We start from the raw sequence: 27,534 nt of genomic DNA on the forward strand, positions 1-27,534 counted from the left end.
ATCTGAGCAAATCCTGACCTAATAAAGGAGAAGTTTGCATATGTCTCTCTCAGCCTCCTCTTACTTAAATTCTGGTTTCTATTGTAACTTAGCAGGCCATTAATCAGCCCAGTATACTTTAAGTTTACTTTGAATATCAAAGTGGATATTTTGCTTCAAAGATTAAATGCCAGGGCTCAAAAACTGATTTTCTTAACACAGTTTAATAAAGTGAGATGTTCCTATCCGACTGCTTTTAAGATGACAATTTTGCACGCTTAGCTAATGGTTCAAAAAGCAACTAACACCAACAAAACTATTTTCCCTGTAAAAGGCAAAGAGTTTACAAGAGCAAGACTTCTTCCTCTGTGTTTGTAATAACAGAAATAAACCAAAGTCCTGACATATTTGTAGCATTTTTATTCCTAAAGGAAAAAACAGGAACTTTCTTTGTACTTTAAAGTTGTTGCCCCAGATCGTTTACCAGCTTAGCACTGTGAAATCAGTTTCAGACACAAGAGACCGACCAGCTCTCTCTAGGAAATACTCAATTAGGGTGGTGTCTCCGAAATACCCAGGGGTCCTGTGACTGATCGGCTTTTCCCAGAGGGTTTCTGCAGCTTATAGCCCTGGTTGGACGGCACACATCACGCTGGGATTTTTCCTGTTGCCTGGGTAGTGACCCCCTACAGGAAGATAACGGACAAGCCGGGAGGGCGGAGCAGCCGGCTACACATGTCTGACTGCTCTTATCAACTTATCATATAAGGAAAGGAAAGTGATTGATTCGGATTCTGACACCGCAGGATCTGGGGGAAGAGCACGAAGCAGCCCAGCTGATCAGCAAGGCGAATGCAGCCCTCACCAGTGAGCAGGGCCGTCCCTCCCGCTGCAGCGTGACAGCTTACTGCGGGAACAGGAGAGAGGAGACGGCGTCGGAAGCCGAGGCTGCCGCCAGACAAGGAGCGAAGGAGGCTTTCATTGATGGACCTTGAGCCGCGGCAGGGGAGCCCCGCGCGCGAGAGCGCAGCTTAGCGCCGAGTCTCATGCGCCCTGCAGTCTGCTAGGCTGGTGGCTTAGACCGAGCGAGCGGGAGAATGTGGCAGCTGCTCCTCTTTACTCTGAGCTGTGACCTCGCCGCAGCCGCAGCCTATAACAGCTTTCGGAAGAGCCCGGACGGCATAGGGAAGAGGCAGTATCAGGTTCAGCACGGCTCCTGCAGCTACACGTTCCTGCTGCCGGAGACGGACAACTGCCGCTCTGCCTCCAGCTCCTACGTGTCCAACGCGGTGCAGAGGGACGCGCCGCTGGACTACGACGACTCGGTGCAGCGGCTGCAGGTGCTGGAGAGCATCATGGAGAACAACACCCAGTGGCTGATGAAGGTAGGGACGCGGCCACCCCCGCTCCGCGCAGTTAGCCCGCAGGAGGGCGGGGGAGGGGCGGCGGGGGGAGCGGGAGCCAGACGGCGCTGGCGCCTTTGAACGACTCCCTCTGCACTGCGCGCTGCCGCGGAAAGCGGCCGTGGGCACCAAGGGCGAGGAACGGCTGGGCGAGAACGCCAGGGTCAGCAGAGAAAAGCCTCTAAGGTTAGGAGTCGTGCGAGCAGAGGAAGGGCACTCTTCTGCACGCCGCTGTGTGGGCTGTTTTGTTTGTGTAAGTAGCTTAAACTCAGCGACACCCATCGCCAAGGATGTAAACCGGTCGCAGGCGCGGGAGGGAAGCGGTAAGCGACTGCCGCCGGAGCCAGGAAAAACGTGACAATCACGGTGATTACTGATACACAGCGGATGGAGTCAAGTGCTTTACCAATTTCCTGAATTTATTTACTAAAATAGAGTGGGACTCTCGGTAAATGAGAGGAAATTAAAGCAAGCAAGCCTTACATTTCTCAGAACCCACCACCGGGGGTGGCTTTTCCAGGGGGTCTGCCGTTGTGAGCAGGCGTGGGTTTTAGGAGGGGAGGCAGCGCTGCAGCCGGTGCTCCCCCGCACCCCGTCAGTGCGGGACGGGCTTGGAAGGTAGCCCCGCGGGGCGCGTGTGCAGGGCATTTTGGTGCAGTTTTACTGTGATCTACGTGATCCCACTGTTTGAGAGTTTTTACAGAGTTTAACCCAAATAGGATACTAAGAGCTCAGTTTTTCTTTCACAAGTGATCATTTTCACATGTGAAGCTATTTACACAAAACCTAAAATCACCCTGGAATTTTTCCTTGATGTGGACTATATATCTTCGAAAAGAGGTCTAAATACATTGCACACATTGCAGATAAAGCATTAACTGCTACAGTGACATCATGTCAGAACGCTTACCCGGGAGAGACTGTGATTGTTTAACGCCACATGGGAACTTTAACAAGCAGGTTCCCCCCATTCAAAACTTTGCCCCAGTCTTTCATTTCGCCGTAAACCTTCTGTTAGGACACTTTACCTTAATCTCAGAATAGATCTCAGCTCCTAATCTGTGTTTCTCATTAGCTCTCCTACCTTCGGAGAGGAAACGGCCAAGTTATTACTTTGGTCCTGAGCCGAGATGAATGAAAGCCCTCGGCACTGCTTACATTGTAACAAGAGGGGTCGCTTCAAATCAAAGAACAGAAAACAACAAAAACGTATCAAAAAGACGCGCCCTGTAATACAAAACTCATTAGTCATGTCTTTATAAGCACTACCTCCTCTGGGTAAATTCTCCAATAATTTTCTCTGAAGGACCCTGATGTGCAAGTAATAATATTCAACTTAAATAATATAAGGAATCCAGGAAGACAAACTGTAACCTAAATATCTGCTCACCCTGACCTCCCATTCTTCCTAAGTCATCATGCTCAGGTTAGCGCCAGGGCTAACAGCCACGGTGAGCGATGAAAGATACGTCACATGTAGTAAACATTCTAATCTGCCTGACTGGTAAGTCATCTCTTAAACAAACAGTCAAGAAACATGTTTTGCCAAATGCAAGACTGCTAAATTGTATTTGCTGAATGAAGCCCACATTAGGTGTACCTGAGACGCCATATGCAAAGCTCATGTTTCTTTCTTAGATAAACAACCCCTTTCTCTTGGATCATTGAGATCCTGTTTAAAGAAGGAAAAGGACAAGGAATTCTACATGAGGTGACCAACATTTTTTCCTTTCCAGGTTCAATTAGTAAATATTTGAACAGGAGCACAATGGTGTTTCTAAATTCTTTCTTTAGCTATCTAGCTAAGAATCACCAAGAATGACTTAATGTTTATCTTTTTATTGCTTCAGCACCTGTCCTGGCTCACCTGGGTAATGTCCGCCTGAGAAAGTCAGTTTGTGCTCAGTAGGTTTACTGCCTTTTGGTTTGGGAAGGGAAGCAAAAAGGAGACATGAAATGCGCTTAAAGTGATTGAATGTAACCTCTCTGCTTGTTTTTTATTTCTGTGCTTTGTCACCTGTGATAATAAACATTGCTTTTCTCATAAGGGAGAAAAAAATACATAATGGAGTGATAGATAAGCCACAGGATTAAAGGAAGGACACCACAATCTAACACTATCGATAGACTGTCATAGAAAGAAAAGGCACCGTTCTGTGTTTTTCATTGTTTTGCACAGTTCCTATTCTTCAGGGCTGTTTTTATGAATTTTTTTTTATGATGCCATATTTCCTTTCTTTCCCTGATCAACACTGAAAAATGAAAGTGGAAAAAAAAAACTTTTCAGGTTTTAAGAAAATTTGTCAAGAAGGAAAATGAGACCAAATTTCTGGTTAATTTCAGGGCAGATGACTGGCACCTCCACTCCGAGTGGCTAGCATCCCGCCAGGAGCCTGGACTAAGAAAGCTGTTTTGCACGTGGTCAAACGATGCCACACGCTGCCCCTTTAATCTGCAAGGCAGGGGAAGTGTCAGACTTCTGAACGGGCGCAGAGGAACACGAACGGAACAATACAGGGAAGGCGCACTTTCTGCTCCGTGGTTAGAGGTTTAGCTGAATCATGACAGTTAGGACCCCACATACACCACGGCGACCTAGAAAGACACCCCGTCACATTCCCTTACCAATCCTGCAGCCATTCTAAACCTCTGCCCCAGTGACAGTAAACACACTTAGTAAAAACTGACAAAAACTTAGCAACGTGGACTGTGTCTTGCTAGGACACCGAATGTATTTTTTTTTTCCCGATGAGAAAAAACAGGGAAAGGAAATAAACAAGTGTTTCACTCTGATGACCACTTTAAAGCTACAAACAGCTGCAACATCTACTGTGCTTTAAAGCAGAAAATGTTTTGAAAAATAAAGCTAATGCCTATTAAACCGATGTAAACATTTCCTCACAATCTTACTTTTTTTTTTTTTTTTTAATGATAGGAGAACAGGCTGGGAACTGCAATTGAGATCCTTTTCTTTAAAACTAATGACACTAAACCCTTTGAATAAGGTATGAGAACTACTGTTCATTAGCCGACACACAGGGAACAAGCCAGTTTTGCTCTGAAAAACAAAACTGCTGTCAATGGGGAAAACTGATGGTGAACTCAGACCCCTCCCAGGGACTGTGTGTGTGTGTGTGTGTGTGTGTGTGTGTGTGTGTGTGTGTGTTTAATGTGTGGCTGCAAAACACTCCTTAGTTGTATATCCAACCAACCTACCAAACATCCAAACAAACACACCAGCGCTTGGTTCATTAAAGAAAAGGGAAAACGCACCCCTGTCCATTCCGGCACTGTGTCTGTGTGTCTGCATCACGAACCATGCCTGCGTCCAGTGGTAGAAGTGAATTCTGTGCATTCAGATAAGCTGACTAACCCTTCCATTTAAAATTGCAAGAAAATCGTTACTATTATTAGTTCATTATATAGTAATACCATTATAGTAAGGAAGGAAGGGATGATTAAAGTTTCACTGTGGTGGGGAAGTACAACACATTTAAGTTTGGAAAATGCAAATATAACATGATGTTTACTATATATTATGTATGATGTACAGTGCACTATGTGCTTACTGTATGTATTACATAAAATGTAAATGTTGACTATGTGTACATGCATATACACACACACGTATTTGTTTCCCATGGTCAGGTAGCCTCTGCTTATCAAGCGGGGCTGTCTGATGTCCTGGATTAACTCTGCAGGTGTCACACTGTGGAGAGATGACTATTTGCCTGCAGGGTCTTGAACTAGGAAACGGACTTCAGTATGCAACTTTCATGATATCTGACTTCCTGTTTGGACGCTGCATAATCCATACAGTCTCCATACTGTACTCTGAAAATTGGTTGATTTTAACCGAAATGGTTCTTTACAGTTTACAAATGGGTTGTTATCCAGAAGTTTATCTGTAAGCCAGTTCCTGTACTATACAGAACTTGAAAAGGATACTGACCTTATAAATGGTGATCAGAGGCTCAAGCTGGACCACAGTGCTTATTTTAATCCATAAAATGATTGAAATTTTGTATATTTGTAATTCAAAAAAACAGTTCCAATCAACCCTACCACCATATGGATAACTTAAACATAAAGCAAAAATATGGCGAGAGTAATATATGGACAATGTAAAATCTAAAAGTCAAGCCCTCAAAACAGTAGAAAATAGGAAGGGAGTCCTGCTCCTCCTTAAGCTCCAGTCCTTTTCTTCCAGATGAATACCTGAGATGTGTCCTAGATCTATACTGTGACAAACCTAAGATCAAAACAAATGAATTTCCTTCTCAAAACATGTACAGGGGCATTAGACAGCGATCAGATTTTTTTCTTTTTTCTTTTTGGCTTACAAGTGACACAGAAAGGTTCAAAGAATGATTTTATTTAGGGGGAAAGAGCAAAATTTGGAAGACTGAGGTAAAGGAGAACATGGATTAAAGGGGTGTGTGTATGTGTCAGAGGGAAAAGGAGAGAGAGAGAGAGAACTACCAGTGATGGAATTTCTCTGCCTAGGGAAAAGGGGCAGTAAACGTAAGACGATTTTGACAGAAAAAAAGTGGTTTATACTGTTTCATATTCTGGGCACCAAATGATACCAGGGCCTGGACAGCTTCGGGTTTCTGGGGTTGAGACCAAGAGGGCGCAGGCAGTGCACCATGAACATGGACAGACTGTTTCCAGATCAGGTGCTCACAGTAAGCAGAATATCTATATTAGCTACTGACAATGACAACTCAGCAAACTAGTCCCTCCCTCATAATGACTGTATACATGTATATACTTATTATAATAATTATAAGTACACATACTTATAAGTGTATATAAAAAGTATTGCATAACTTATATACATCTTCCTATAAAATATAATTTATATTTTTATAAGAAAACAAGTGACTCATATATATATACACTAAATACTGTGGATTGTGTAGTACTATAGTATTAACTGAAAAAAATCTGAGTATATGTGGATACACACAGTTGAAGCCCATGTTGTTCAAGGGTCCACTGTGTGTGTGTGTATATATATACACACACACACATATATACATTTTTTTTCTCTTTTCACTGCATCCTCCTTTAACTTGAAGGAATCTGACGATAAGATTTTTCTTCTAAATTATTCTAGAACTTTTCTGATATAAAGAGAGCCACTCAACTTTCCAGTGGTGCTTTTCATCACTGAAGTAATAGCAGTAACATAGTAACTGGGGACAGAAATGAGGCAGCACTGAGTGATTTTAAAGCACTTTCCACACCTTACACCCCATTTTGTCCCCAGAAGACCTCTGGAACACAGACATGGTAGATGAATCTCACTCATTTTTCATCACTTATGAACGTGGTCAGGGCACCAGCAAGCTCCCTGCAGGTTACAGGTCTTGCATGGATCCCCTACAGAGGAGAAACAAACACGGGAAGGCACGCCTCTCCTCCTCTGACACAAAGCAGAAGTTTTCATGGGGCTGAAAAGACTGCAGGAAATTGTTGGGAGAAGTGTGAGTGAATATGAAGATGGTGTTCTCTCTGAGCTCACTGACATAAATGAGTGCACACCACTCTGCCCTCCCGCGCGCTTTGGGGCATTCTCGGATCAGGGCAGGCCTCATTAAAGCTCATGTATTTGTCCAGCAAACATTTATTGAAGGCCTGCGTGTGTCCAAGCAGGACTCTAGGTGCTTGGGTGAAGCAGTGAGGCGAAGACGAGGGCGAGGGGTCTGCCCTGGAGGGGACATGCTGAGTTCCACCACCACATTCTTGTCGCAACAGGGGTCAGGAGGTGGTGAGTGCTACCAGAAGCGGGGGCGAAGGAGAAGGAAATCCAGGTGGGAGAGACGAGGAGTGCTGGGGAGCAGGGGTGAAGGGAGTACTGCCAGGCAGGGCACTCACTCCACCGAATCCTTTTATAGAAGGAAAAAATCAGGGGGAGGGCAGAGCTCAAGTGGTAGAGCACACGCTTAGCATGCACAAGGTGCCCTGGGTTCAATCCCCAGCACCTCCTCTAAAAATAAATAAATAAACAAAACTAACTATCCCCCCCTGCAAAAAAATAAAATTAAAAAAAAACACGTAACCAAAAAATTTTTTTTAAGTATCAACTAAAATAAATAATAATAAAAGGAAAATCAATGAAAACTACTCCTGAACAGTCATTTTTTCTGACTACCAAGTAATACACAGTTGTTGTAGGAAGTAAAGCATATGCAAAACATGCATAAAAACGCTGCATGTAATTCTAGCATTCTGAAGTGACCATCCTTACTCAGCCTATACAGGCAAGAGTATTTTTAAAGCGTGCAGTATATACTGTCCTGTTGTATACATCTGCACCTGCCTGGTAACTCATGCCTTTTTTATTAAAAATGAAAAAGAAGTGGGTCTGAGAGGCTAAGGAACCTGGTTGACATCCCAAGTCAGGAACAAGGCAGCTCCCACCAGCTGAGTCCTGTCTTGAGACCAGCACAGGCGTCCCGGGGCCCCTTGGCCCCCGGACCCCAGGGCACGCCAGCAGTCCTGGTCTATGACGGCTGCGTGTGGACCACCTGGTTATCAGGTAATATACACAACCCCTCCTCTGTGGGGACGGAGCCAAAGCCGCTAAGCCAAAAAAATAAAAGGCAATTGGGAATATCTTGTGTATAAAGGAATTACATGAGATTCCACCCTGTAGTTCAGAAGAGTAAAAACAAATTATATGATAACCAATAGAAAAGTACGGAGATTCTTATGAACCATACATATAGTAACAACCCTTTCCTGGAAGTCGACTGAGGCTGAATTTCACAGTACCACTCGAAAGTCGAGGCAAATAAAATTCAGTCCCAGGAAAGTGATGCATGACCTGCCCTGCCCTCTCTTTGATCTTAAGACACGCCCGGGTGCTCTCCCAGTTTGCATTCTACAGGCAGATGCAACTCAGAACACCTTCACTTGCTACTGACGTTTACAACGAGACAATAAGGTCAAGCTCAACAATCTGATGTAAAAAGGAAACTGTAAAAAGAAAATTCCACGGGGAATGTTTTAGAATAAAAGTTTCCACATTAATTGGGATTAAAATAACTGCTTTATGTATGGTTTGAAAGTAAAGAGATGAATTCTTCTCCACCACCTGAACTGAGAGTCAGGTGTGTGAGCTATCCTTAAATTAGTATTTTAATTAGCTATTTCCCCATGAAATCACCCTTCTCGTCCTGATCTTGGCATGCACCGTTGACTAAAGATGTGAAATCTATTAGAAATCTCCTGAGAAGTGGGCCTAATCCTTTTACCAACATCACCCCTTCTATCAGCTAAAACCATTATCTTTGCAATTCAACTAGAACCTAATTAAAATCTCTGTTGGACCCGCCTGGACCGGTAATTACTTTCCTCCCAAATCAGGCTCCGTCCTTCCTTTGAGCACCCGTCTGGGAATTGCTTCCGGAATCTTTCCATTATCCTGACAACTTCACACTACCAAGCACTCACATCCAGTGTCTAATACTCACAAAATCAGCAACCAAGCAAACTATGCACATGAAGAATATAACCTGTCATCTTTCTAGTGTGCGATTTTCCTTCTTTTCATGGACGATGATGGTTTTCAAGGAAAGAGATATTCAGACACAGAGGTCTTGGGAAATACGCTATTTTATCGTGTTGACACTTTCTCAGGGCTTCCCATTGTTTATATATGCGCTGAAATATTTACAACAGTTACTGCTCTTTTAGGTAGAGAATACTAATAGTCTTAAAAGGAAACGAGCATTCAGCCTCTCCATTTCTCAACTTTGTTACATTCTGTCTGGACCGCGTTAACACTTGCTCCCACAGTAACAGTCTTCTTGACGTTGGCGGGGCTAGTCCACCAGGGTGACGTAATCTGGTGATCAGCCTGGTGACAAAACTCACCACCTGCATCCCCCAGTCTTAAGTCCTCAGCAGTATTCCAGGACATCCATCGGCACCTTCCTTATGACTGTTCCAGCACATTCTGGGGATGAAGGTTAGACTGAACTGTGGGTTAGCCTGTGTATGTCACTGATGGGCATTTAGTGATGGGGAGAGCACACGTCACACTGGAGATTTCCACTCTGGCCACCAAAAGCATACGTTGGTGGTTGGGTTTGAGAGTAAAGGGGAAAAAACGTGTCATGAAGTTGACTTGGGGAGAGGGCCCCGGGCGCTGGCCATTTCCCTCTTTTGAGCCTCTGGGGCCCTCAAGACCACCTCCCTGAAGGGAAAAAAAGGAAGAGTGAAAAAAATTGAGACAATTCCAGAGGTTTCGTTTCTGGCCCAAGCCAGCCCCAGGAACGGAGCCAAACTACAGCGAAGGGAATGCTGCGTTCCTTTCTCCCGAGTTTGGGACAAGGGCATTCTATAACCAAAAGAAGAGATAGCGTGACACAACTGGTCAGATGTAAAGAAATCCAAATATAAAATAAACTGTGTTTACACACGAAGTCAACGCTGCTGACGTTAACAAGCCTGCCTCTGGGCATGCTGGCCGTCTTCTGGGCTTTAGCGTCGCGTTAAACTGCAGACAACTGCGTGACCGGTGGGGGCTGACTAGGGTGACTGGTGTGATCTGAAGCTACAGAACAAAAGATTTTTATTTCATTTGTTCCTCCTTAAATGTAGTGAATGAACTTTGGGAAAAAAAAGACCTAATTTTTTTTTAAGAGCAGTTTTAGGTTCACAGCAATACTGAGCAGAAGGTACAGAGATGTCCCACATGCTCCCTACTGCCCCCCACGCACAGTCTCCCTCACTATCCATGCCCCCCACCAGGTGGTACATTTGTTACAATCAATGGACCTCCACAGACTCTCATCGTCACCCAGACTCCATAGTTTACAATTAGGGTTCACTCTTGGTGTTGGACGTTCTCTGGGTTTGGATGAATGTATAAGGGCACGTATCCTCCACTATGATGTCATTCAGAGAAGCTTCATGGCCCTTAAACTCCTCTGGGTTCCGCCTGTTCATCTCCACCCCCCCAGCCCCTGGCAACCGCCCATCTTTCCACTGTCTGCACAGTCCTGTCTTTTCCAGAATGTGATGCGGTTGAAATCGCATAGTATGTAGCCTCTTCAAATTGCCTTCTTTCACTTAGTAAATGACTTTTTAAAGGCATGACTAGCTGTACATTTGTTTAGTGACCTCTTACACTTGATTATTCAGCTACATTAACTGGCTAAAACCTCCACTGTGTCTCTTCAGGAACTTAAGGTCTTCTTCCCCATCAGGGGATGAGTGTGGGTTTCAAATAAGATGATGAATGCAAAAGTGTGCTGGAAACTGTAAGATGCTACAGCATGGCAGGGACTGTCATTGCAGTTAATCTTAATAACCATATTAGAAACATCTTATCAAGATCTGTATAAATCTCACAGTAAAGCTTACATTCCACACAATCTTCTCAGGTTAAATGGTCTGACTTTATACCTCAAGGCACAGCTTCACTGTGTCAGTGAAGGGCAGTTACATCGAAAAGGACAGTTGTAAATGCACCTGTAGAACGACCTGATTTACATCAGATGGCTGAGCGCCTCTGCAGAAACACCTTGCCCCACAGCCCTCCTGGCATCTTCTCCTAAACCGCCCTACCTGTGCCCCGTCACACATGCAGGTAGTGCCGGGAGCCCACTAGCACAGTCAGACCTTAAGGTTAAACTTACTTTTTATCGCTTCAGCTTTCAGTAAGCCATGAGCATTGCTACTCTTTTGTATGTTCTGTTCTTACAGAAGACAGCAGGAGCTAAATGAATATTAAAGAGCAGGCATTCTGGGGTTAACTGGTCAACCCGCACATCTTGGTAGAAAAGATTCAAAACTCCTAAGAGGTATTGTTTCCTCCGGGCTCCTGAAAGCATTTTCTCTGCCATTAGATTTGTGGATCAACAAGATATTATCAACTCCTGGTTATATGCTGGATAATCACAAACATAAATCTGAAGATAATTGAAGTATTCCTTTGAGTTTTACTAAGTACTATCTAGTCTTTGGAATCTTGAAAAATTATTACATACAGATGTAGCTTAAAACTTCTCCAAGCAAAACGATCTTCTTAATGGGAAATCCTGGTACAAAAATGCTGCTAGAGAGAAGGTATTTTGCTGAATAACATAAAATAATCAAACTCTGACCACAAGCCAATTATCTGTATTTAACATTTGGTTTATGTGTATGAAATTCCTTATTATTTTTAGCTACTAAGACATAGATTCTTAAGTTTCCTAATAAAATAAAATAAACTTATCCAGTCTTAACAAAGTATTAATAACAGGAATTCCTAACCTGAATTGGTTTTAACTTAACTGCAATAGGGAAATGCTCTTAAAAGCAGTGATGGTTGGGATAATTATGTTACAGTTTAAAGAACCAACATTAATCAGACCACCATCCCCTCAAAAAACGACTGTTCATTCTGTGATGTACAATTAATTGTCCATGTTTTCAAATACGGTTCCCTTCTGGCTTTGGACAAGCACAATAAATCTATATGCTCTTCCTCTAATTGGACCATGTTTAATATGTATCATTTATTTATTGTGACGTGACTAGCCTGCCTTGTGCCAGGAAGGTTTTCCAGCTGTAACGGACAGAACCGATAGTGTGCTGCTCTTCCCTTCCCCATCTTCCCCTCCAGACACCACTACCGTTAAGAATAAATGGTCTCTGGATGAGGGGGAAAAGGATGAAAATATCTGATGAATAAACAATTCTCTCTACTTAATTGGGGCACTTTCTCCACCCACTTCAGTTTTAAGTGACTCAAAATCTGAAGAAGGGAATACGGGTCAACTCTAGCAGCCACGGAGATGACCCAGCACCACTCCCTCACCTCTTCCCAAACAAGGGGGCTCTCAGCTCGTTACTGTGATGCAGCATCCTTCGCTGGTTTGTTTAAATGTCTACAGAGTTCTTGCAAAAAAAAAATAATAACGTTCATATGACGGCAGTCACAAAGGTCAAAGCAGAGAAACGCTCTTTCCGCCCTTGTATAGCTGTTACCGTGCAATGACGGACGCAGGGTGCTGCCGGTCGTCAGCACAGCGGCTGCCATTTAGCAGGTGCACGTGACCTGTGACACTGGCTCACTGAGTTTCATGGCAGCCCATTAAAGGAAGAGACTGTTCTCCCTTTACTGAGGAAACTCAGGCTCAGGGTGGTATCTGACGCCACACAGTTGACAAGACGACGATCGAGTTTACTTCAGAGCTTCTTACAATAACACAGATAGTTCAAAAGATTTAAATAGAGATCCATACATCTCTTTGTGTGGATCAGGAGAGCTAACAGACTCACAGTGGTCCCTAACACCTGCCATTCTGACACTACACACAACAGTCTCACCCAAAGCACACCCACCACTAGGAAGAAGAGCAGGTGTGGGAAATACAGGGACAGTGAAAAGACCAACTGAGGTAGATACTGTTTCCTTTTACCCCAGGGGATGCTGAGAAGTGTGGACATGCTAAGTGACTTGCTAGGTTCCAGAGATACTCGGCTGCACAGCAGGGATTTAAACCCAGGTATGACCTCGTACCAAGCCCTGCAGTTAATGGCACTGTTGCACCTCCTCCCAGCTCTGCTTTCTCACTCTCAGGACTGGACCCAGAGCAGTGAAACCCAGATGATTAAGCCTCCATGTGATGGTGATGTTGCAAAAGCTTAAACAGCAGCTGCCGTCCTTTGGCGTCTCAAGATGCACATCCAACAGCAATACGGCAGCCAGTGGCTCTGCACACAATGGCGCCCCGTTGCCCATGTTTTCAGACATAGGGAGGGACTCACGAATAAGTAAAACTGGAATGTAACTCTTCCCAAGACAGCCCTGGAGGAATAAGGGGTGGCAAACTGAGAAGCTGTGAAGAGCAGGAACTTACTCCATTCACGCACAGATCTCTGCCCCCCGAGGTCAGCCACTGCCTTTTCATTTATTCAGATGCTGGTTTAGACATGACTCAGACTCTGTGCCGTCTCTGTTTAATGGAATGCACCATTTTTTTTTTTGAGGTATAACTTAGAATAAAATGAACAAATCTGAAGTGTGTAACTTACATGCAGATACCTGTATAATGACCACCAGAGGGCGCCCTCCTGCCCCACCCACTCCATAGCCCCTCCTCTCAAGACTGCCCTCTGCCACTATAGGTTAATTTTGCTAAGTTTGGTACTTCACCTAATTGGAATACAGTATGTACTCTTTTTTTGGCGTTTTTAATTATCTCTGCGATTTTCCCATGTTGTTGTGTGTATTAAAGTTCACCCTTTTCCATTACCGCGTAGTGTTTCATTGTGTGACACAACTTATGTGCCCCTTGTACCACTGTAGCTGGAAACCTGGGATCTTTTGTGGAAGTCAACATTTCTTAATTGGACAAACCCACGTGTTGCTCTTCTTGTACTGTTATCTTTGGAATCTATCTTTGGAATTGGCCTGACTTAAAGCTCCCATGAATGACTTCCAAGACTAACCTACCTTCTAACGGAACTCGCTCTTCAGAAAACATATTGCAGAGTGGTTTTGGTGTTGATTCCTGAGGAGCCGAGAGAGAACTTTGAGGAATATGTTTAAGTACTGGTCGAACATAATACAGCCGCACTAAGGTTACAACAGGAGGTCATCCAGGAGATAGTAAGTACAGCAGACAACTAAGGAAAGGACAGGCTGTGTAAACAGGGAGTGGAAAAGAAAGTGGGGCTAAAACATCGACCTGACCAGTGCTCACCCAGCACGCCCTGTCCCCTGACACTTTGTTTTCCAGCATCAGAGATGATGCTTCACACACACAATTTCCCTGATTAGAGCTTGCTTCTGGGGGCACCAGGATTTTTTCTTTTTCAAACCTTTCTAAATGGTTTACACTTCAACATATGAGTCTTATGGTCATCATTATGAAAACCCATTAGGTGTACTTTCTGCACCAGGGGTCATATCAGCTCCTCCCTTGACGGGGGCAGGCTGTTCCTGCTTTGGAAAGAGCTATAGGGACCACCCAGGCCCCAGCAACCGGGCCATGAACGACTGAGAGCTGCTTCCCTGAGGCCGGGGTGGAGCTAGTGGCCACAGGGAAGAAGGGTTAAGATGAGGGTCACATCCCAGTTCTGAGTTCACCACTGCCGTTTTCAGGAAACTTCCCAGGCTAGTGTGGACTTCTCCCCCCAGAGCCATCCATGCGCCAGGAGGTTTAGGGGTTCAGGAACATTTAAAAGAGGTCTACACACACCACGTCAAAGTGCTGGGATGCGGGACGGGCGTTCTGGGAAAACCTTCACTGAAGTTCTAACTCTGGCCTCTTTAAGCCAAAGTGCCTCTAAAGTCACTGCAGAAGAGCGCCAAGATTCCAGCAGAACCAGCCACTCATAATTTGATTCCCAGAGAGCAGCCAAAACTCCAGCGTAGGTCCTCCCGCTGAGGGGACTCAGCAAAGATGCCGAGCCATAAAGTGTAAGCTGGAATGTGGACCACGTCAACTCACAACCAGATTTCTACAATGGAGGGAACCGTCGAGAATTCACTAGCACTGACGGAATTAACCTGGCTTGCAGGAGTCAAGACCAAGTCACAGCAGTGACCACAGTGGTTTTTGGTTTAAAAAATGGGGGCAAGATGACTCTTATTTTGATTGAAATAAACAAATGAACTCTTAACAACAGGAAAACCTCTGCCACAGCTCTCTGCTTTGTGTGTGTCCTCATCCCTCATTTCCACTTCCTCTTTCTCTTCACCTCCACTTCCTGTTTCCCCTCACCCCTCATCCCCACTTCCTGTTTCCCCTCACCTCATTCCCACTTCCTGTTTCTTCTCACCCCTCATTCCCACTTCCTGCTTCCCCTCACTGCCACTTCCTGTGTGTGCCTTCATTTCTTATTCCTAATTCCTATTTGCCCCTTCACTCCTCACCCTCACTTCCTATGTGTGCTTTCACCCCTCATTTCCACCTCCTGTTTTCCCCTCACCCCTCCTTCCCACTCCCTTTACACCTTCACCCCTCACCCCCACTTCCTGTCTGCCCCTCACCCCCATTTCCTATTTGCCCCTCACCCCTCACCCCCACTTGCATGTGAGCTTGCTGTTCCCACTGAATTAGTTTGATGTGGATCTAAGTGACTTGTGTGAATGGTTTCATGGGGCTCTGAAGACAAGGAGGCATGCTGCACTGTCAGACACCCCTCAAAAAGCACTTGATGACATAAATATTTGCCCCTAACGATGAAGCAAAGTGAGCCAGCCGTTCTGTGGTGGCCCAGAGTGATGCTATGGCACCTCACCCCGTTGACAGAGAACTATCTCTTGAAATTATTTTTTTTCCCCTTCAAGTTGTGAGTAAAAATTGAAGCATGCAAAAGAAAAAGTCAGTTCTGAATGGCATGCTTTTTATAACTCGCGGCAGCGGAGTGAAAGGGGAGAGGAATTTTCCACGAGCTTCCATGGAGTAGACATGCGTGCAAGGCAGCGGGGTGAGGGGCAGACTCCAGAACTGAAACTAATTATGGGAAAATGATTCACGTCCCTGTACTTTTACCACAAGCATTTGGAGAATCACCCTGAAAATTTATTTCCCAAATTGCTCTGGTGTTCAAGTAAATTTGGCTTTTCTGTATGTTATAAAACTAGTTCAGCTTTGAACAAGTGAGGATGGCAAGCATGCAAACTATAAATTACATGCAGAAAGGGACCGTGTTACTTTTGTAAAACTGGCGCAGAGCCTGTACTTCCACTACACCACCAGACACACAGCAGCCCGAGGCCGCCACGCTCTCCCGCAGAACGTGGGCACGTTGCTCTAAGAACGTTTCTCCCAAGTACATGATGCTTAGGAAAGTCGTTGGCCTGAAACGAGATACTGCGCCAAACGATGAGCTCGCAAGAAGCGCGGTTGTATTTCTTTATGGCCAAAGTTAGGAAATATTCACGTGTACGTCTTAATGAAGATCTTGTATGTTTACTAGTTCTTTTTGACTTACTGTTTTTCCAATAAGCATTATCCAATCACAGAAATAGCAAATACAGACAATATCTGGGTGGGGGGAAGGGAAGCTGCGCAGAGGGTGCACTGGGCGTGCACCCTCCTAAATGCTGGAAAACTAAAGTAACCCGTTACTTACAAGTTGTGGAATGTTTGCTAGTTAACTAGGCACTGCTCACTTCTCACACTCAGGAATCAGCTCCGACACCACCGTCCCATTTCAAGTTCCAGGCTGAGTCTGTGCAGTACTTGCTTTTTACAACGGCAACCACCCAAAACCCAGCCTTGCTCAGCGGCACGAGCTAACAGTGTTGAAACCAAGCTTCTCTGAGCTACTGTTTCTTCCAGTGGCTGACAGATGTTAGGCATTGTTGGCTTTCCCTCGAAGAGTTAAGCTATCTCCAGTGCTCCCAGGAGTTTGCTGCAGGGACCCAGGCTGGCTTGGCACACAGTCTGGGAACTCTGCTCATTGGTTCCATTTAATTTTCAGACTAGCGTGCTACAACAGTCACTTACTTATATACTGCTTTTACCAGTGAGAAATCTGAGGTTTAAAAAGTTGTTCTGGGAGCTAGTATGTTGCTGAGCTACGATTCACACCCAGGTGTGTCTGCGTTCCACAACCTGCGCTGTAATGAAGACTTCACAACAGCTTCCCATCACAAATGTGACTTCCTTCCCACCTTAATCCAACACAAAGCTACTTTATTCATGTTTCTACACTGCCGCTCAAAAAGCAAGAGCTACTTGAACTGGAGTAACTCAAAATATCGTTAAATGCGGTAGCTAATTCATTTATTTCGCTTTTCTCAGAGTAATTTTGTATTCCTTCCAGTGGGCTATGGGCAGCACAACTCTGCAAAGAGTGAATCATTTTCTTGCTACACTCGCCACTGAAGATGCAGTCCATGACTCAGGCATTTATTTACTTATTTATTTATTACTTATTTTTAGACTAATGGGAACTGGACGAATTCTTTCTTGGTCTTCCAAGAGCAAATGCCTTTTATGCTTGATCCGGAAAGAATTAAGTTTAGGAATGTTAAATTACTAATTTACCTAATTGAGTACTTTTAACCCTCTTTGGGCAGCTGGAACAGTTTAATCTATGACTGTCTGCAGACAGTCACTTCAAAACTGCTTTTTGAAAGTTCATTTCTTTAGGTGGTACCTAGGTACCACAGGATGAAAGCTACAGAAACAAGTAAATAAAATCAGCTGTAGCAACTAGGGTCGTAGTGTCGCAGCAAAATTGGTTGAATATTTCATTTTTAATGTCTTTTCCATTAAAAATATTTTTGTTGCGGTCTCAAACACAGGAAGGGTATAAAGTGTACTAACCTTTAAGTTGACAGCTCCGTGAACTTTTAAAATATGAATTTACTCGTGTTACTAGTGCTGGGGTCAAGACAGAAAACGTTTCAAGCACCCAGAGCGTCCCCTCATGCTCCTTCTCCATTAATAACTCTGGCACCCACTAAACGCCTCCCAACCAGAAATCACTATTCTGGCTGTTGTCGCCACCAGCAGGCTTGGTCTAGCCCTGAACTTGAGATGAATGGGGTTGTACAGTCAGTGCTCTTTTGCGTGGGTTTCTTTCCCTCCACGGGATGCCTGGGACAGCATTTAATTTGACTAGCAATCTGTTGTGTTATTTTAAAAAATTGAGTTGCAGCGCACTAGCACAGCAAGCCAGTCCCCAAGGAGCAACGTTCACACGTTGAAATAATAATTCTATCGTGAGACAGAAACCACTGCAAAATGCTCACCAAGGGATGCTGCTCAGCAGTTTCAATTTGGTGTCACATACTTGGCCACAAAACCTATTTCAAATCCTCATGATTTGGGCAGCCCAACCGATTTTACAGAGCAAGTGAGTCTGTAAGAAAGGTTCATCTCGTGGCAACGCGTAACTCTGGATGCCACATCGGTATCTTTGTTTAAATGGATGCCTTCTTTGAGTGAAATTTTATTCAAAAATTACTTTAGGATAAGTAACTAATCATACAGAAACGTAATACTGTGCATTTGAGCTCCACCTGGGGCAGCGACATCTCCACTTTACAGCCCAGGTTTGCAGATCTGTTTTTACTCCACCTCTGGAGAGAAAGCGACACCCCTTGCGTGTGAACGGCGTGCCCCAGCAGTGAAAGATCGAAACGAACTCCCTCGAAAAATGAGTCAGGCACAGCATCATCCCTAGGGCGGGTATTCTGTAGAGAGAAGTTTGATACAACATATACTTTGTAGTCAGACACGCTCTTATTTCGGGTCTGGAGGCCTTGGAAGACATAACCAGATGCTCACTGATTTGTCCAAAGTCAGAATCACCAACTGTGGTTCCCGGGGGAGGCTTTCTTCACGGGGAGTCAAACTGCAGTCACCACAGTTCCTCGGGACTGCGAGCCACAGGCAGACAGGGACACGCACAAGGCTCTCCCCTGGCCTTCCAGACTGAACCGCGGTCCCAGCTGGGCTAGCAAAACATTTCAGCGGTGAACAGTAGGTGCTTTGGTATATGCTTGATACACTTCTTATCAAATTTCAGACCAAGAGATAAAGAAAAGAATTATAATTAGTTAAAAAAAAAAGCCATACTATTCTATTTGCCACATAATGTAGGTATGGAATATTGTTCTGTTTTTGTTGCATTGTTTCTGATTAGAAAAAAAATTACTAATGATCAGGTTTAAATTAGTTGTTAAAATGCTTAAAAATGCATTACAGCTTTAAAAATTAACCTGCAAAACACAACCTATTAAAGAAAAAAATTTATATTTCTCATGTGAATTAAAAAAAAAAGGATCGATCACTTTTAGGATGCTTTGCTACATATGAGCACACAGGCCACTGACTTACATAAACTAATATGAAAATAAAAAAAAAATTACAGCTTTAAACCCTTGTGAGGACTGAACCAGAGGTCGAATTAGAGATCGTCTAATACAGTAGAAAAGGTAGACTTTCTGTCCTTTGTGGTTCAGAAAAGCATGAACTCTAGCTGTCACAAAATCATAAAATTAAAAAAGCTGCAGCTACAGCTTTATGAACATGAAAAGCAAAATGAAAAGAACAAACTTGCCGAAAGGTTTCCTAGCATCCTCGCAGTTCGGCCGGCCAGAGCATGGCGTGAAGGAAGCTCCCTCAGCTCGCCCCCACCCCCAAAGCACCGTGGGAATGTCAGTCGCCTCCGTGGAGAGAGTTCGCAAGTATATGCTGTACCCAGTTATTCAAATCCACCGGCAAGTACCTAGCATGGTGTTCAGACAAGAGAACGTGAGCAGTTCACAGAGAGCTATCGGCCATACTGAGTAAACACCGTAAAACGCACGTTTGCTGGGGGTGGGTCAGTATATGATCGTATACAAGGGATGGAATACTTCGTCGTTAAGTTCTCACGCAGTTAATCCCGTGTCCTTTGGGCATCTTCCGCTGCTATCCCCGAGGCCCTCTCCGCTGGAGCTCTCCCCCTCCCAGCTGGCTAGCAGACGGGAGCTGCAGCGGCAGAAGGGCCTGGCGGGAGGTCTGCTCTGCTGGGCGGCGCTCCGCTCAGCGGGGCTGCACGGCCCCTTCATTCCGCGATTTCTCAGGCATCCCATCTGCATTCCCACCCCGCTTCTCTTTCTTTTAAAGAAGCAACACCAGCTTCCTGCCTTCCTTATAAAGAACTAGTTTGTCTTGAAAGTATCTTCAAGACAAAAACCATTTAAATTAGTCTTTTCCCTTTCGCAGCCCTACAGTGGAGTCACTGCGACAGTGTACATGTATTTCATGTTAAAAGGAAAAAAAAAAGCCTGCTTCAAAGATGATAACACGGTCTTGTTCCTAGAAATCTACCTGGGATTTTGGCAAACCCACATAAGGCAGAAAGAGACAGCAGAAATGAGATGCATAAAAGGCATAAATAAGCTTTGGGATAAAAGACATAAATAAGCTGTGGGTGAGACGTGTGAGTGCTCTGACCTTGGTTTTCTGGCAGTGGGTCACTGGGGTTTTAACGTTACTCTACTGTCAGCTGGTGCTGGGGTCCAGGGGCCGGAACCTCATTCATATGAGAGTTCAGCAGTGTTATTGATTTATCAAGTCTTCCCTTCTCCCCAGTTTTTGAAGGTCTGTCACCCCAAGGAGAGGTGACAATGGATGGACGTATCTGTCTGTATTCATCTCCACACTCGACCACATATGTATGTTTATACACATGCATGTGTTTATGAATACACAATGTTTCAAAGATTCTGCCTGCCACAGAAAGACACTGAAATATTTACTCACTTATTTCTCAGCACACCTTGATTTCAGACAGGCAAGAACACTTTAGTTTTTAAAAAGTAATCCCCAGTATTTTGTAGACTAAATTCATTAAATCTCCTTCCCAGAGCTGAATGTCTGCTCACACTGCAATGGCTGACAAGTCAGTTGCTTTTATCAGGGAAAGAATAGTCTGGTGTTCCCTCTCTACCTCTGCAGGAAGCATCACCTGCCTCTCCTAGGCTGCGAACAAACTCTCCCAGGAACCAGCCCAGTGCAGGAGTCTCGGTGCAGCCGAGCATTGGCTGAGGTGAAAGAAAAGTTCTCCTCAACTGCTGCAGCTGCGACAGCCTGCCAAGTTCACGTTCCGTCTTCTGCACATGGGGATCGTGGCCTCTGCCTGCAGCCTCACCCTTTCTCCATCCGTGACCAACACGGCCCTTTTCAGAAGGGCCTCCTTTACAACAGCTCTCCCCCGGCAATGTCAGCAGGCTGCAGGTGTCAGGGCTGTGACCCAAGCATCTCAGGCGACCTGGGTCCTGGAGCCACACCATCTTGGCCTCAACCCTCTGTCACAGTAGCGGCGGGGCCGGGGGGCTGTGCGTGAGACCTGACTGCTCTGACCTTGCTTTTCGGGCCCTGCCGTGGTCAGTACCCCAGACCCCTGCTTCCTGCCCGGGGAACCCTGCGGGGCTCCTGCAAGCACAGCCCAGCAGCAGGGGGAGCTGATGCCGGGGGCCACCCTGGCCCAGCCAGGGACGGCAGCACCCTCTTTCTTGCCCAGGTGGACAGTTCTGAAACACGTTTCCTAGGGCTCCTCAGAAGGTTCTGTGGGACTTTTCACCGGTTGCCAGAGTGGTGGTCAATGGAGTCCGCGTGTCTGAACTGGCCTTCTCCTCCCTGCTTCCCCCTCCGTCCTCCGCGGCTGCTCCCTGGACCACTTCCTAAGTAAACTTCCTGCACGCAGGCCTCTGTATCGGGCTCTGCTCTGGGGGAAACCCAAGCTAAGGCAGAATGAGAATCAAGTGAGATCTAAATATGTATCTATATAAGCACTTGGCGACTCTAAATTGCTGTAATTATTCTTGCTGTATATAAACATGCTCATAATCTTACAGTATCTGCTGCATTTTATCTGCTCCTTGACGTACAAGTATCTGTAAGGTGCTGCAAGCCAGAACTCTAGCAAATATCTGGCTGAGTTTATATGTACCTTAAGAGCCCTCTTAAAAGCTGCACGTGTGTAAAACATGAACCGCTTTTCCCATGTGAAATGCCCTAAGTTTTGCTATACCAGCGTCGTGAAGCTTGCATATATTTAAAAGGGCTGCTATTGACTTAAAAAAACAGCCTTTTTATCAGTAGGCAATGACTGGAACATTTTGAGGGGAAAAATACACTTTCTGCTAGATTCTGGAGTGATCATGAGGGTGTAACATACAAAGAGGCAAAGAGAGAGTGAATGCATGTGATTTTTAAAAACCCCATTAAATAATGAAAAGGAATATGCAGTTTTACTCACAGATAAAAGCAGACGTACGCCCTGATGGGGCCCAGATGTACTGGTGTTCTCAGGTAACTTAAAATTTCGTTTGTCACAGGAGGAGGGGACAGGTATTAACTTCAGTCTGGCACCAACTGTCCCCAGTCGAGTCTTCAGGTTACTAGTCAGCACTGGGCTCGTCTGTTTATACTACTGAAAACAGGAGCCGGGTTATCGAGACCCGGAATCAGATAACAGAATGTCGCTCATACACGGTTAATAGAAAAAAGTGAAAAGCAGGCCAGAAAAAATGAGTTATCGGAATTACTTGAAAGATCCCACGTGTGCGGGTTGGTGGGGGGTGGAGGTCCACGCAGTCACCGTGGATGGAAATGGATTTGCTTATTAACCACAACAGCTGTGCTGGCAGAGCCACGCTTACCCTGACGGCCTGTCCCCCAGACTTGGACGAGGACAGAAAAGGCCCAAATTACGGAGTTGGTGGAAGGCAAATGGCTCTGATGTGGGCTTTTCTGGATGTGCGAATTCAGGCAAGGCCTCAGCACAGAGAGGAAACGGAGGGACTCCCCAGCTCACGGGGCATCTGAACATCACCTCCAGCGCACAGGTGGTGCCCTCAGCCTCCGGCCCTGCACACCTTTCCCCCTGTAACCTCTGCATCGCCCCTGAGACACTGCTGGAGACACAACTGCTTGGGCAGTGAAACCTCTGGATTAAAAACCAAAACCAAACAAAACATTACGAGGAGGGGGAGGAAAGCCGTTTTACCACTTTTCTGAAGACCCTGAAGATGTTTCAGTTTCCTCATGACAGGGAACCAGGAGCATTAGGTCACAAGCCCTTCCAGACACAATATCCCTCGATTTAATAACCTTGCATTCAAGCTTTCCAACTAATTTCAGGAGCAAATGTTTTGCTCATTGTTTCTAGGGCGTATGGCTGGAAAGTGGAATTTCCATATCCCAAGCAAATGAGAACATAACCCTGTAGTATTTTAGATTTAAAAATCAATAGACAAAAACAAAATATCTTGACATTGAATTGTCACACACAAGGCAGCCTATCTGAGGTGACCACACAGTGGTGTAGGGCCTGGCTGCAGGAGGGGAAGGCAAAGCAGAGGCAGACAGAGGCCCGAGGGGTGAAGCGGCCTCGGTGGCCAGGGACACCTGGGAGGCAGCAGTGTCCAGGAAGTGAGGCAAGGGGATGACAGAGCACAGGTCAGGGAGGGAACCCAGGGCCCACCAGACAACCTGCCCTTCATCTCACGGCCACTGTGCAGGCTTGTCAAGCTTGCTCTGAGGGCCGCCACTCAGGTGGGACGGAGGTGGAGCAGGTGGGGGCTCCGTGACAATCTAGAAGATGGGAAGTGGGTTGGGGGGAGGCTTGGGTGGGAAGAAGGGATCAAGCTGGAGGGGTGACGGAGGTAGGAAAACACATCCTTTTAGGGGTGTGTGGGTGAAAGAGAGAACAGTTATAATATTTCGTTTCTAGACTGAAATGTTAGAGAGTACATTTCCAGTGAAACCTCAAGTTGTCTGTTAATTTCCTATGGAAACTGGGGCATTCAGATGGACAAAAACTAGTTTGGCCTCGGGACATGGAGCTCTGTTTAAGGAGAAGCGATCTTTGAGCCAGGATCTGTATGGTTGGTAAGGGACCAGCATCAGAATCTCCAAGTTAGGGATGGTTGTCCGGCTCTATCTATGTTTTCCTTCCCCCAGCCAATTTCAAGATTACTTTCTTTTTGGTACAAAAAATAATGATGATAATCTTGCTGAGAAGGAAGATAGCCAGGGAAACATTTCAGCATGTAATCAATCTGCCATAGTTGCTTCGCAAATTGACTTATTTTTCCTGTCAAATGTGATTTTTCCAGATGCTGGGGGAGTAATAAGAAACTTCGTTTCAAATGCTGGGGGAGCAAGGAAAACTTCAGGATATATTTTACATAAAATATATATATATATATACACACATATATATGTCTATGTTGTGTTAAAATATTTTCTTCTGTTACTTGAGTTTTGCTGTGTTGATAACTTTTAAAGATGGTGTTTAGGGTGTAATTCTTTTTTTAAGCAAATCAAAATAATACCAAGCAAGGATCTATGTAACTATAATCACAGCGATGGCCTTAAAATGTTACTTTAAGTTTGGATGAGTCATTTGAATCCCAAGGAAAGAGAAACAGCTCAAGGACCCACACTTAGAAGAGCGCTTGGACCATCAATTAAGACAAGGACAAAACGAACGTCCACATGGTCCTTTCAGACTTGTCATGGGAGCCTTTCCCAGGCACTTGGACCCACAAATCAGAATCACTGCCTAATCATCTTCAGACCTGGAGGCAACGTCAAACGTTCCTGCGAAGCATGAGTAGTGAAGCCACCCTTGTGAAAAGGGAAAGAACCACACCCCTCCCTCGGGAGGTTCAAGTGTCCTGGAACAGTTTAGATAAGAGCTGCTAAGTGCAAACAGCCAGAAGGGAAGCATTTGGGAGCAGGGCGCTGCCCACAGGAGGAAAGATCTTATTTGCCACGTGTTTCTTCTTCTACTAAGACTTCCTTACACTGGAATGAAATTTCACTGGGCAGATTTCTGTATTCCTGGGTTTCAGTCACAGACCATAAAGACACAAGATAGTGAACAGAAAGACCTTCTGGGTAATAAACTGGGAAAGAACTAATTAGTCAAGGTCAAGAGACAGAGATTTTAGGGCACCTCTTCCCATGTGGAGCAGCTGAACCATCTTCATTTCCAGGTTTGGTCTTATGTTCCTTGACATGCAGTGATTTAGGGAAAGGCTGCATTAAACGGGAAATCCTCACTTGGAAAATGTTCATTTTTATACTATGTAATGAATGTCCGGAGTCTTTCTCTTAAAAATTACTACTAGTCCTGGGAGAGAAAAGGACTCTGTCATGATGCTCCCAGGAGATGAGACTGGCACTGCTTATCTTCAGGTCTGGTCCCCTCCCCTCCCTCAACTGTGTAGTAGGTGGTCTATCTGTTTTTTAGGTGGTCTGTTTTTTTAAGGAACCCAGGACCTTGGAAATCGCACACTCACAGCAACTTTGGGATGGACCACTCTTGGCTGTTGAAAGGCAGGAAGTGGGCGTGGCCTCTGGGTGAACGCCAGTGCGCCTGGGGCCCCCAGCCCAGAAGTGCGCGCACCCTCGTGATGCTAGGCACGTGGGGTCCCCAGAGGGAGAGGACCACGGTGGCTGAGGCGCGGAAGCCACAAGCATCAGCTGTCGTCACTGTGGCTGTTACCGCTGTGACTGTTTCGGGCGCTACGCACATCCTTCTCTGTTCTGAAAGGGCACTCGACTACGCTACCACCCACATCTCTTAAAACCTTAATTCCCTTTCGCTCCTTCCAGTCTGAAAGGACAAATCTTGCTGAGAATCAACACAAAATCCTGATACTTGATATTCCTGTTTCTGTTTCACTTCTCTCCTAGAGACTTCAATCAGTTAGCCGTTGGGTCAGATCACACAGAATTTCACTTTATTTAGTTACATTGTATATAGAAACTATACATGTGTCTACTAGATATATAATATCTAGATGCACACATCGCATGTATACAGAGATCTATAATTTGCTTCAGTGTAAGATTAACCACATACACCTTACACACATGCTTGGTCATCCTGAAAAGCTGAAAAATAGTGAGACTTAAAAAGCATTTTGTATTCTGTCGTTCTCAAGCTTAGAGAAAGATATGGCCGTAAAGTTAAGAAATTTTATTTTTAAAAATCAGGTCTTTTATGCCTTTTAAAGTTCCTGGGTCTAATTTTAAATTGGAACTTGACCTTAAAATGTCAGATTACAAACAGTCCTCTCGTGGCTCTCCACGGAGGTAACCACACTGACTCAGCATTCTGGAATCAGGGTGGGGGATGGTTAAGGATTCATCTTCTCCTCTAGTGAAGTGATTCAGGGCAACAAAAGACAGAAATGTTTTTATTTAGCTCTTAAGCACTGAAATCAATAAGAAGATTAAGGCTCATTTATACCAGTTTGTAAATTATTACTTCAGAGTATGGACTTAAACCAAACTCCAGCTTGAGTCTATCTTTACTTGTTCCAAACTTCCCAGAATAATTCTTTCTAAATATTATCTTTGCTGGGTGTTAAGACTAACTCAGACAACTCTTCTGGATGACTTACACAGCTTTAACTTTAACCTCAAGAATTCCATGACTCCCATGGTAATGAGAAAGTGAGAGTGAGACAGAGTGAGGGGGCGGGGCGGGGGGAGCAGGAGGGAGGGGAAATGACAAACTTCTATCTGTGAGTGCTCTTAAATCATGTATTTAAATTAGAAAAGCTACAATTTGTAAAAGGTGGGGGAAAGGAAAGAATGAATCAAGGAATAAAGGGCAAGCTAGTTAACAAAGGTTAACAAGGGTATCACATCTCAGGTTTCATGCAGTCCGCATTAGGGGTGGTTGTTGGAATGCCAAATAATAGCACCTGAGCTTTTTTTTTAACCAGTGATCTAATCTATTTTGACTCACATTGAGAACCAAAGGCTTCAACTGTAAGACTTTACAAATGATCAGAGGTCTAGTAATTGTCAGGTTTCATGCTACATTTGATCTGCCCCAAACAAGGGAGGCCACGAGCGACCGTGAACCATCAAGGTAACCAGCCGGGAGGAACACACCAGCCCAAGGGGCGGAGTCCATCACAGCAGCAGGAACTCCGCTCCCACACTAACCGTAAGGCCTCACACCACCACTCAAGACGCGGTGTGCAAACTGCGCCAACAAGGAAGCCCTGGGACTCCCAGGGAGAAGCCCCGCCCTTCCCATCCCATTTCCTTACTCTTACAGGCAGAAGCACAGAATCACTCAACGGTTAACATTTCAGGAGAAATTAAGTTTGAAGACTGGCTCTATGAATGGTTTCTTTGCAGAGAAGGACAAGTTTTAAAGAAAGGCACTATGGGCAGGTTTTTCTTTTAAAAAAAGCAGTTTTATAATCTCAATTATTAAACTTAAAAAATTTTTGAGTCCTAACTATGTGAAAAAGAAATAAAAACAGGGTTTCTGCCCTCATGACCTTACAATTCAGACCAATGAAGGGGCTTGTGGTCCCACTGCTGGGCCATTAAGAAAAACAAAGAAAGGAAATTAAATTTTAAATACCCAAAGTTGTGCGTGCACAATGACTTTAAACGCAAAGCTTAATTAATCCTTAAGCACGCCTGACCAAACAGAAACACGCCTTACATATGAGGACTGTGGCTCCCAAAGTTGAGCAACTTGCTCAGAGTCCAAGGAAGACGGAGCAGTGTGCCTGGCTGAAGCCCACGTGCTCTTTCCACACCTGGCTGGCCTGCATTTGTGTGTAATTACATAATTCTACTGCCAAAGACCTAGGCAGCGAAGTGAGCCTCGCGATGCTCTTGTGCTTAAGTGAATTAAGACG

The 27,534-nt window shown here is 44.9% G+C and overlaps 2 protein-coding genes and 1 long non-coding RNA gene across 4 annotated transcripts in view; 1 reads left to right on the plus strand and 2 right to left on the minus strand.

Moving 5' to 3' along the window:
* MCPH1 (microcephalin 1) overlaps positions 1-27,534 on the minus strand; it is a 204,691-nt gene that overhangs the window by 58,748 nt on the left and 118,409 nt on the right.
* Positions 705-27,534, plus strand: part of ANGPT2 (angiopoietin 2) — a 51,607-nt gene continuing 24,777 nt past the window's right edge. For both annotated transcript variants that reach the window (XM_006178232.3, XM_006178234.3), the window contains exon 1: positions 705-1,364. In XM_006178232.3, the coding sequence (XP_006178294.1) occupies positions 1,077-1,364 (288 nt within the window). In that variant the 5' untranslated portion in view covers positions 705-1,076. The remainder of the gene's footprint in view (positions 1,365-27,534) is intronic.
* On the minus strand, positions 11,060-21,888 carry LOC116660031. The gene is made up of 3 exons (XR_004315384.1): positions 21,879-21,888; positions 13,854-13,857; positions 11,060-11,145 (listed from the first exon to the last, which is right to left on the minus strand). It is a non-coding gene; the product is annotated as an uncharacterized LOC116660031 (long non-coding RNA).

The sequence above is a fragment of the Camelus ferus genome, chromosome 26 (assembly GCF_009834535.1).
Source record: "Camelus ferus isolate YT-003-E chromosome 26, BCGSAC_Cfer_1.0, whole genome shotgun sequence".
Lineage (NCBI taxonomy): Eukaryota > Metazoa > Chordata > Mammalia > Artiodactyla > Camelidae > Camelus > Camelus ferus.